An 11,696-nucleotide genomic window follows, 5' to 3' on the forward strand; every position below is an offset into this window, starting at 1 on the left:
TACTTTTTTATTCATAGGGATGCAGAAAGCCGTGGTTGCCATGCCGAGCTGTACCCTTTTACATAACTTCTTAAAATTGTAACTCTTGTGTAAAATATTGTAGATAATCACTATTACTATTTAATTTCCTATTTGTAAGCGTCGTAACAGCAGAAAGTAGGATTCTTTTAACTTAACATGGAGATTTGCATGGAGCGACGGAGCAGCATTTGCGTGGCGGGCACCGGGGAACACTGCAGCACATGACGCAGGGTCCGGGCAAACTCCTGCACCTCACCACGGGGCACTGCTTGGTGCGGTTACAACAAGGCGATATACGTTTTCGGCGTGCTTTAATTTTAGGCGAGCTTCTGCATTTGCGTGGATGCTTTCGGCGTCTACATGGATGTATGCATGGCGAACTTCTGCAAGGAGAAGCACAACATGGCTTTTTGCAACACTGGGACGGACAGGGACTCTTGAACGGTGAAGGTGGTTTGCAAGGCCTACAAGGCGAGGGTGGACAAGGCTTGCAAGGTCTGCAAGGTGGTGGCGGGAAAGGCCTGCAAGGTGGTGGAGCGCAGCAAGGCAAAGGGCGAGGACATGACCGCGGTCGACATGGCTTACAAGATGAGCATGAAATGCATGATGATGGCGGGCAAGGTTTGCAAGGATATGGAGAACAAACTTTATATCGCCATGGTGGTAAGGGTCTACAAGGCCATGTGGAGGGACATCTACTGCAACACCCAGAGCCACAACCACCACATTTGGGTGGCGGACAAGGTCTACAGGGGGAGGGAGGACAAGGTTTACAACATTTTTTACAAGGTGTAGGTCGACATGGCACTGGTCGGCAAGGCCTTTTGCATCCCTTTCTACATATTTTAGGTTTACAAGGTGAAGCTCGACATACAATCATTTTGCACTTAGAAAGCCGACAAGGGCTCGGCGGCGAGCAAGGCGTGGGAGCACATGGTGAACCACACGGAGGCCGGACTGGAGGTGGAGTCCATTCTAACATCAGTTCATTCTTTGCAAGCGGTGCTCCAGTCATTCTTCGGATGACTAATTCAAATACACCACGACGTGGATTCGTCACTGTAGATACTTTGACTGGGACTTGTTGTTCTCCTGATGAAGCCACAATGCATTTTGGTCCTTGACATGGAGTACAACCATGAACTGGACATGGCTCTTTTGGGCCAATACGTATATGAGAGACTGTTGCAGATATATCGCCTTTAGATACAGCCATAGCCGGACAACATTTATTTGGTTTGTCATCTTTTATACAAACTGATTTACCAGTGCCCGTAGAAGCAGATGCTCCTTTTACAGATCTTGTTTGGGACCCACAGCATTTTGTTGGTGATCTGAGTGGTGAGGACTTTTTGGAAAGTTTTTCTTTACAGTCTTTACATTCATTACATCCTGAACTTCCCATCCCCTCATCATCTTTCTTTCTTCCCCAAAAATATACTTCAGAATAGTGCATCTTGTTAGTTACGTCATTTCTATTACTGCGGTAAGCTGTTGTTGATACACTATTACACAATGAAGGTGCATCTAAATTGGAATTACAACTTGATGGGTAATATGAACCAATACTGGTGTTAGTATTGACTTGCAAACATTTGTTTATTGAAGCTGTAGCTTGTGTTCCCGAGGTGCGATGGCGAAAATCATCTAAATATGTCATATACACTGCAGTTTCCTTTTGGCCAAAAGTGTTATTTTCAATAAATAAATGTCCACTATTATAACCTTTCAATTCACCATATGTTGATCGATCTAATCTGGACGTCCGATTATCTTCTTTACACAATTCTTTTACCAATAGGGTATTTATAGATGTGATAGATAAAGAATCTTTCGAACGGAAACCTTCAAACAAATATTGCATAGAAGTTGTGACACCTCTAAGTTCATTCAAATATTGGGCTATACTGTCGGAAATGGGTGGATTTAATAATTTAAGAAGATCTAAAGCAGGAATATTATAATAATTATCCATAAAGTGCTTCATGACCACAGTCGATATTTTCATTCTCAGTTTTTGTTCTTCAGTCACTTCTTGATAAAACGGCAAGCTCGGCAGGGCACCTACGACCAGTTGACGATAATTTTATATTATGTAAACATGCAAAAAATGTGAGATAAATTATGTATGTAAATGTATATGTGACTATACAATGCAAGTAGCAGTCACTTTTTTATAATTGTAATTCATGAAAATAAGACAATTGGGATTGAATCAACAAATAAAATTTAATTGAAAAAACATAGATTAAAAAAAAATACATTGATTGTATTTTAACAGCAGTGATTTCTCGGGCAACAATTTGGACAAGCTTTAGCGCATTGTGCAGTACTACTATCTTTGACTGGTATGTATTTTTCTTGGCATCGCGATGGCGTAATAAACTGATATTCAAGTTTGGACTTCCTTCCTGGCATTTCTATTGTCTTTCCTATTCTCAATTTGATAATTTGCCTGGGGAAGTCGTACACTACGCCCGGATAATCCTCAGCCGTGACTGGCATTAATTGACCAGGCTCATCTCTTGCGACATCTCCAACGCCTTCAGAGGTAAGGCTAAAATGTGCACGTTGAGTATGTGCCATCCCGCAGGTATCTGATGGCATTTGGAATACCACTTTGTTCCCCGTTGGACAGCAATCTGCACAATTTTTTGATTATGTCAAAGTACTAAATTTAAAATAAGTGCATAGATATGTCAAGTATTTTTTACCTTAATTTTTGGAGTGCTACCGAAAAGTTATAAACTATTAAAATTTATTTTTTCTTTTTATTGGTAAATCAGTATCTAGTGACGTTTTTTCCCCTTTGGCTTCTTAAGTCGCCTTACACAGCATTCACAATCTAAATCAGACTGTAAGCGTGTGTCAACTTTTTTGACAGGCGGTTTCTTATCTGGACCACTAGGTGTCACCAATTCTAGCTCCAATTTGCACTTCCTATCTCCTTGCATTGCTGTTTTTCCGACTTTTAAAACAAAACAATCAGTGGGCGGTAGGTCTTTAGTATCTCCCTTTTCAAGTGCTGCTTGTTGAGCATGTTTAGATATTTGAGTGCAACCTTCAGTAGTGCAAGTAAATTGTGTTGTGGTCGGCTGAGCGCCAGCGCAACATGTGGCTTCGCTAGGCAAAGCTAAGCTTAGTTGGTTTTTACCACACGGTGGTTCACAAGGTCCTCCATCTACACCCTTTGCATATGGACATTGTAAACTGCAACGTGTTTGACTTATCTTCTTTATAATCGAAGAAGTGGCTGGTACTTTAATTCTAAGTTCATTGTCACCCAAAGTTGTACCTATCTCTTCGAATTGTTTACTGCGACCTGGTCATTAACAAATTGATTTTCATGCTGGGGCGACCCTGTCCTAGGGTTGTAAGGACTTAATGTTACCCGACATAATTATAAGTACATTTAAAATTTCCAAAAGTAGTGTTGGTACTTTGAAGTAGCTTTATTTGAAAGGTGAGTAAAAATATTTGCATCCTTAATACAATCAGAAGTTCAGAGCCGCCCCTGCTGTTTCTCTATGAAAAATTCTTGCCTGCCCGAGATACTGATTGTCAATTTTACTCGAAGTTGCTCGATATTGCACTATCATTGTCTGCTTATGCAAACGTGTTATAGATACGTGCATAAAGCGGAATGGTTTGAATGGAATTTTTTCGACTCCAAAATAGTTCGTAGTAAATTACCTGGGTATAATCAGAAAATATACGCTATCTTTCAATCAAACAGTGGTTACCCCACACTTACCTTTTGGTACATGTAAGCAGTATTGATCAGTGTTTCTACATGCCATCGGTATCTTTTGCTCTGGTTTAGGACCGGAACAGTAGCAAACATCATCACCTTCTACGCATGGCATGCTGTTATATGGATCCCTCGCTGAAAACATTTGGTATAATGCATGTTGAGTTTATCAATTAAATGCTCACTATATAAAACGTAAAATACATAAGTACCTATGGGGCAGACTCCTCCCCCACCTCCGGGACAGGGTCCGCCGGCACCGCCAGCGCCACCACCACCCCCCGGCATTCCTCGGGCACCTCCACAGACACAAGGATCGTCACTGCTCTGAAAGTTTCGCTGCGGATTACACGAGCGATCATTAATGGATGCACCTGCGGGACCACCTAAGGTCGGCGGTCCACCAGCGCCCTGGAACTTCGTTATGATCAACTTTCCAAAACATGAAATGCGTAAGAACATCACGATTTCACCACTTTCCGCGCCATCGGGTCCCATTATGCGGAACGAATCCTTCAAAGCTTGGTAGCTAACAGTATTAGGAAACTCCAGAAACTTATTTCGTGCTTGAACAAACTCTTTCGTCATGTCAATTGTTGCCTCTCCCATTACGATTTTTGCTGGTAAGCATCCACATGGCAGTGCTTTGTATACGCATATTTTGATCGGAAACGAACTCATGGCATTGCTGATTTCAGATTCCTTAAGTGAAAACAGACACGATTTGCCACTGTTGAATGTCTTGACGAAAGGTCCGCCGCTCTTTGCGGCGCATGGATCGAGTTCATCGTCGCAAATCTCCAGTGGTTCCATTCCGGGACAGTCTATTTTAACACAAGTCCTGAAGTCTTTGTCGGTGAAACATGGACTCTTCACGAATACAATTTTATCTATGAGCACCTCAAGGAGGAAGAGGCCATCATCTTGCTTCGCCATCGCTAAATACGTTCAGGGGATGGGAAATTTAGAATTTTAATATATTTTTTTTTCAAAAGTGTTTTATCATTTTTGTGAATTTGATGGATATAACAAAAGAACATAAAGGACAAGCAGTGACATCAAATATTATTTTTTCTTGAAAAGTTTACAACTGCTGAAAAGTTCTGTTTAGCAAATACCGACAAGGGCAAATTATTAGCAAATAGGAGGTAGACGCTACAAACTTTTGTCCCACTAACGAACCGTTTATTTGCTAAACAAGGGGTAAATCGGGACCAATGATATGTTATGTAATGAGTGTAATGACACTTATTGAACAGTGGAGAGCTTTATCAGGTCGCTGACCGATCGTTGGGCCTAGCGCAATAAAGAAATACATGAATCGTTTCAGAGTTTAAAATTCTCTCGAAAGAAAAATATACTTAATACTGTAATAACCACTCGGTGTTGGGTTATTGTCTCTACGTACCTTTACCGTGGCAATAACAGCGATTATCATTCAAGCATTGTGATTACTCCTCTCTGAATCGGAGCCGGGGTTCAAGCAGCATACTGGAGTGAGTTAGTCAGAATTTGATACGAAACTAAGCTACTCCCTGACCTGACCTCCGCACTCTTTCACTTGACTTTTTGTAATAACTGCCTGCAACCCAAACTGTTGTAAATCCACTAACAGGTAAAATACAAAGAAACACTTTTTACTTTTTGAGTTGCTATAGGTAAATACGATTGACGGAGGGACTATAAAATAAATAAGTACGAATGAACAATAATTTTATTTATCACAGATATAAAATAACAAGAAAAAAATCTCATATTATTGAGAGAATTTTCGGATGATGCAATTATATTTTACTGTTGGATAGTTCTTGTAGTACCAATTACAGGCTTCGTTCTGGAATGGTCGACCTACACTGTAAATAAGAAGTAGAAATTAATATAAAAGATTAATCATACATGAAAATTACCTTTATGACACTGAGGTTGACCAAGTAGCATCACTATCAAATCCATAGTTCCTGGCTCTTTAGAATAGGACCACCTATTATTCATTGCCGTATGGGTAAGGTACGTAAGGTTCTCTTGCAAAGATTGTGGAGGTCAGGTGGGAGTCGCTCCGTGTAGAAACCTTCTTTGCCAATTCGGGATCATTGTCAAAGAGCGCACCCCGGGCTCTTTTCCAGCGAAGTGAATCCTCACTTCGCTGGAAAAGAGTAGTAGTAGTAACTGGGCCTAACGCCAGGACGAAAAAGTATGTACAAAGAATCATACTCATCCATGGACGCTCTGATCTGTTCGGCGCTAAGGTCTGCCGTCAGATCCGGGTAGTACCTCCACCTTTTCTGGACAGCATCTTGTGCCCAGGCAAGCTGGAACGGGGTCAGACCCGGTTGGAACCACTTGCTGCAGTCTCGGCAATGTGGACTTACTGCCTTCTGGACAATTATGATATTTTAAAATTCTCTGAATGTAAAGAGAAATGCGCAATAATGTTTCTTAGTATCGGCATAAACGAAGAGTTATGACGTTTACAGGCATTTTTAAATCACAGTAAAGTCATTTTACTTAAATAAAATAACTGTAGAAATTATAAAGTTGACCGTATCTTAACTTATGGTTATTCCTAGGTATTAAAATACCAAGAAACGTCGTTAATTCTTAACCATCCATCGGCTTAATACCAATACCTAGATGGAGTTCTTGTCTCCAGTCAGATCAAACGGATTTCGTTGAAACTTTCAAAACGATAGTGATATTATTTCCGTGGGAATAATAACGTAGGTAGGTAATACTTAATACTTGGAGAAAAGGTACCTGTGGTCCTTTAGCAGCGGCCTTTAACCCATCGCAAGCATGTAAACGACGAAACCTCACACATTCCAGATCGTACTGATACGAACGAGGGAACACGTCTTGGTGAGCTTTAACAAGTAAATAAATTGTATGTAGTTACTGCGAATTCATTTACATCACGCCAAAACTACTGAATCAAAAAATGGTCTGGAATTCACAGTGATATTGCTGGTCTTACTTAGAAACGAACTTAAAAACCGGTGCAAATTCATTGAAAGAGATATTTTTGATTGAATGATTCAAAATATATATAAAAAAAACAAACAATCACGTGTACAAAATCTCTTAATAGGAAAAGATTCAGTTTAAGAGTTGAAGATATGTTAGCCAAGAAATGGGTTAAACTAAGTCATCATCATCATCTTCCTTCTGGTGTTTGCCCCGGTAGCGTCAGCTCTGGAGGGGAGCCAAAAATCCAGCTCTGACCAAGTTCCAAGTTAAAATTAGGTAATCACCCAGATCAACTTTCGTCCTTCTAACAAGGAAACCTAACTTGGATCACTGTTATTGCACTTCAAGATACGCCCATTGACAAGAACGACATCCAGGACATTGACGAGAAAGAGACGGAGAAGGCTTACTCCAAACTGGCGAAACATATAGTAAACAGCGTGACACATACGAGGCTGTACCTTCTCCGAAGTCATACCGCAATTGTAGTGAGCATCATGAAGGGTGTAAGCGTTCAGGCCAGGTTTGTCCACCCAGAATGCTTTGTCCTTCTGAACCATCCGGTCAATTACTGCGTCGGGCAACTCACTTATTGTAGGCCTGTGAATTGGATGATTCTGATAATATACATAGATGCATTTCAGTAAATTATAGTTAGGAGTTTGAATTAAGGAATCTTCAGGTAGCGTGTATGGGTAACGGTGGAGGGGTGGAGGGATACTTACGTGCCACTGACGGGATTTTTATAGGGTATCACCTACCTAATTAGAAAAGAACAGAAACACATTTGTGAGCATCAACTTCGCTGATAAAGTACCCATAAGTGATTAAATTATACATAGATGTAGTCTAAAAAAACTTAATTTTCATTCTGACCGGATATCGAAACGGAGATTCTAATTGAATGGTATACTGTAGCTAAATTATTACTGTAGCAGATGGATATAGTTATAATCTTACTTAGGTACCTGGGAGGAACTTCCACCAACTCACGAGTGAGTGGCTGCAAGAACTTGCCTATAGTGTTCTGAGTAAGTCGCGGTGGGCGACCCGGGGTCAGACTTTCATCTGTACAGACAGTTAATGGAGCCCTATCTAATACATATCTGAAATAAAGAAAATTCTATTAGGTGTGGTTGTGTCAAATTACAGATGCATCGGAAATCTGGTGCAAGAGATGCATATTAAAGACCCAGTGAACGGCGTTTTGTATCATAACTTCGAGTCCATATTTTAATTTCCAAGAGTGAAAGCCTCATGTCAAAGCTACGCTTTTTTTGATTATGTAGTAATGAATATCCAAGTTCCTTGGGTAAGTCTACAGAAATGAGATAACCAAATAAGAGGAAAAATAATTCGACATAAGTTCGAGTTTTGGTAACCAACACCCAACAACCTTTTCCATTGAAAGGGGCAGCTACTGAATGGATGCTTTCCAAATCAAAAAAGAAAGCTGCAGATATTGACAGCATAGGTAATTGTATGCTCTTGGTTGTGTTGGTGCGAGGTGCGAGCAGATGAGGGTCTTCTACATGCAAATAAATGTTTGTCCTCTTGATCAGTTGGTAAGTAAATAGGTAGTTAGTCTTTGTGCAGACTACGATGTGACGGATGTGCTTGTTAGTCATTTTAAGACGTGAAAATAAGTTTGTGTTTGTTCTAGACTACATTTTTAATAAGTTGGATAGGTACCTATATATTGTGTAATCTAAAAAATAGACATTTACTTGTCAGGGTCATATCCGCCAAATTTAGCAACATTGCTTGGTGGTTCTGAGGGATGCAGGTTAATTTTATTATCCATTGGGAACCGTGGTTATTGAGAGTAATTAATAGTTTTAATCAAATCATTTTGTGCTTGTACCGTTTGTGTATCTTTCAAAATTGAGTGACTTTTATAAAGTATTGCCACTCGATTATTCGAGGAAAAAACTATAGATACCTACGTACTTAGTCTTAAATTTTAAGAAGATAATAATAATGAATGTAAATTATGATATACCAAACTCTATTCATCAATGGACCTTGACTGACTGATTGACTTGATTATTAAGGCAAAACACAAACCACTGGGTTATTTAAAAGACGGTAAATACCATTGGGCACCACACTGGGTACTTTAGGTAATCCTGGAAAAGTATCGTACAAAAAGAGTTCGCCGAATTTGCGTTATACGTTGACATTATGCAGAATGGAAATCGCGGGAAAAGGTTATTTAACGATAAAAATCTTCATTTTCGTTTTTGGAACTTCTTAAATATAAAATTCTCATGTCACAATGTTCGTTCCCGTACTCCTCCGAAACGGCTTGACCGATTCTCATGAAATTTTGTGAATATATTAAGTAGTCTGAGAATCGGCCAACTTCTAGATATGTTTAGATCGACAAGGCGACAGTAGTTCTTGCCTTATTTAAATTTTATTTGCATTTAAAGGAATGTAAAAAATCCGATGGTTATGTCCTGAGATACCTATTTAAGCCCTATATTTTTAAGCTTATATTTAATTTTCCGAAAGTGACATCACTCTTACGCATGTTTTACATTATCTACCTAACTGCCAGATACCTCCATCAAAAACTGTGGATTTACGCGTTCATCTATTAGCAGCTTCCGAAAAGTAAAAAGTGTTATCTAATGTAAAATTCAATAAGTGACAGCCTTTTTTTATTCTTATTGCTCTTACATCGTAAATTTATATTTTGTATTTCTAACTGTCCATCGACCAATTTTGTAACTTCGTGTCTCTTCTTTAAACCATGACATCGGCAGATTCACCGAAAGTCCGGTGGTAGCCATAATATAGAAAAGAAAGAAAGAAATAGATTTATATTTGTCCCGCTATCGTTTGTCATTGTCAATTTAACTCACATACAACCTGACTACTGGTGTTCGGACTCGTAGCTAAGAGTATCGACATTATAAAAAATGGTAGGTACCTACTGTATTATATATTTGTACTCGTGTTCTCGACAACGGCGCTAATTATTTTGTGTTAAAATTTAAATTATAGGTGCATATGCAGGTAGAAAATCGATCTAACTAGGTCCCACATGAAGGAAAATTTGTTTTACCTTATTTTCTCCTAAACTCCTTGGTTCGGTCCTTGGCAACAGCGTTTTTTTTTGTTTTTACTAAGTTGTGGTGGGTTTTGATTTTTTAATTATACTTATTTTCTATGGATTTACTGAGGTTTTGTTTTTACTACTTAATAAGGGTTTTCTGTTTCAGTCAATAACAGTTTCTCTCAAGTAAGCAGCGTTTTTATTTAAAGAGATTGAAAAGAAGTTAAATGTGTGTTACAATAAAAGATGCATATTTTTAGGTGGATATTTTAAAAGAATTCGTAGATGCTGTCAATAGAAACGATTGTCGGGCAAGTATTCTTTGCTACTTTCAAGATACAAGTACAACTGCAAAAGTTTTTCAGCAAAAGGAAAATAGCACTTTTCTGTATAGCACACTCAAACTTTGAAATATCAAAAGAATTAGATATACCATGTGCCATATGATAACAGTATTGTATGTGTTATGAATATTTCAAAGAAATTCAGGATAGATGCTGTATTTCCGAAATTAAAAGACATTATATAATATTCAAACATTTTTTTGTCAAAAACTTCCATAATTTATAAAATAAAACTATGCTTCGAAAATACTGTTTTTTTATTCAATTTTAATTTTAATTAAGTCGAGAAAATTTGCAATTTATGATAATCAACGAAGGCAAGCACGATCAGACAGACTGGAGTGACGTCATCGGAAGTGTAGGTCCGTTTTGGCGCGAAAATTTAAACAATCCGTTTAAAGTCACATTTTTTTTACGACAAATTAGATTGTTTTAATTTTTCAATATGTTAAGACCTATTTATTATACATGGAATTCTTTAAAATGAAATGAAAACTAAAATTACTGCATGTTCCCTATTATGTAGTTACACTAACGCCATCTTTGATTTAAGATGTGCAACTGTAAAGGTTAACTAAACGAACTCGTCATTTGTTGTGTAACATAAAATTATGTATAAAATAATACAGGATAATAATAATAAATGTAGATATAGATCTATAAAAAATATAAGAACTATTTATAAGGCTCAAAAATCTCGCGAGCCTTTATAAAGCTGCGCTTTTTCGCTAGTCATACCTACTTACTGTTGAGAATATTTTCGTGACTTATCCAAAGAATTTAGTTCTGCGTTTTTTGTATTATTTCGGTCATTCTTTTAGGAAGGAGATGCCTATGATTCTGTCTGTATCACTCGGTTTCATAAAACGAAGAAAACTTGACGCGACTTGCTCGTAATTAAGGGTGCTCAGTTCATACGGCTATATTTTGCAAACGCGTTATGTGAATATGCTAATATTTTTTAACCTAATATTTATTAAGTTAAAATATATTAGTTCAAACTGCTATGATTCATATTGAAATATCGCCGAGTGTTAGTTGCGAAATGGTTCGTTACGTTATGAACGGTATATGCTAACTGATTAAACGTAATTTATATGTTTTAAGCGCTTATTATATTATTTCAAACTGCAATTAAAAATTTGTCCTTTATTATCCCACGTTTCCCTGAATCGATTTTGATGCGGTTTTCAGGAAAGTATATGCCTCCAGTTTAATTTAATAGACGTCATAAAATTTAGTTATATTATTAATTAGTAGGTAGATGGCGCTGTTCTCATATATGATAAAAATATTTTTTTATCAATATATTATTATTAGCTATTATTTTAATATATTAGTAATATTACATATAATCTTATATTAGTAATATTTATTCTGCTACCTAATATAACGAACACCTCTACTCGTAATACATTTTATTTTAATCGAAATTACTATAGATCGAAAAATACTTGTTGAAATGTCACGATATCAAATAATGTGATCGTTGTCTTCCCTTCTTGCATGAGAACGTTAATGTTCTTTTTAAAATATCTTTGCATGTGTATTC

At 37.7% G+C, this 11,696-nt stretch overlaps 2 protein-coding genes across 2 annotated transcripts; both read right to left on the reverse strand.

Moving 5' to 3' along the window:
- Positions 1–172: 172 nt before the first annotated feature.
- Positions 173–4,708, reverse strand: LOC106133750 (uncharacterized). Its single transcript, XM_060953745.1, has 3 exons — positions 3,985–4,708; positions 3,776–3,907; positions 173–2,085 (listed from the first exon to the last, which is right to left on the reverse strand). The coding sequence occupies exons 1-3, from the start codon at positions 4,706–4,708 to the stop codon at positions 173–175; spliced, it is 2,769 nt and encodes a 922-aa protein (XP_060809728.1).
- Positions 4,709–5,528: 820 nt separating this feature from the next.
- On the reverse strand, positions 5,529–11,688 carry LOC106133751 (uncharacterized). The gene is made up of 7 exons (XM_013333582.1): positions 11,599–11,688; positions 10,891–10,958; positions 7,705–7,842; positions 7,188–7,336; positions 6,527–6,633; positions 5,984–6,147; positions 5,529–5,625 (listed from the first exon to the last, which is right to left on the reverse strand). Exons 1-7 carry the CDS (start codon positions 11,686–11,688, stop codon positions 5,529–5,531), a joined length of 813 nt encoding a protein of 270 aa, XP_013189036.1.
- Positions 11,689–11,696: the final 8 nt, after the last annotated feature.

This window comes from Amyelois transitella, chromosome Z (genome assembly GCF_032362555.1).
Source record: "Amyelois transitella isolate CPQ chromosome Z, ilAmyTran1.1, whole genome shotgun sequence".
NCBI classification, from domain to species: domain Eukaryota; kingdom Metazoa; phylum Arthropoda; class Insecta; order Lepidoptera; family Pyralidae; genus Amyelois; species Amyelois transitella.

What these genes read in the sequence shown, in the direction of transcription:
- LOC106133750 (XM_060953745.1), bottom strand. Translation starts at nt 4,708, where the DNA reads ATGGCGAAGCAAGATGATGGCCTCTTCCTCCTTGAGGTGCTCATAGAT. An exon ending in GGGAGGAGTCTGCCCCATAG is followed by an intron (nt 3,908 to 3,984) that starts GTACTTATGTAT and finishes AAATGTTTTCAG; the next exon opens with CGAGGGATCCATATAACAGC. An exon ending in CTGCTTACATGTACCAAAAG is followed by an intron (nt 2,086 to 3,775) that starts GTAAGTGTGGGG and finishes AACTGGTCGTAG; the next exon opens with GTGCCCTGCCGAGCTTGCCG.
- LOC106133751 (XM_013333582.1), bottom strand. Translation starts at nt 11,688, where the DNA reads ATGCAAAGATATTTTAAAAAGAACATTAACGTTCTCATGCAAGAAGGG. An exon ending in TCACGAAAATATTCTCAACA is followed by an intron (nt 7,843 to 10,890) that starts GTAAGTAGGTAT and finishes TCTTTATTTCAG; the next exon opens with ATATGTATTAGATAGGGCTC. An exon ending in CCGCTGCTAAAGGACCACAG is followed by an intron (nt 6,148 to 6,526) that starts GTACCTTTTCTC and finishes ATAATTGTCCAG; the next exon opens with AAGGCAGTAAGTCCACATTG.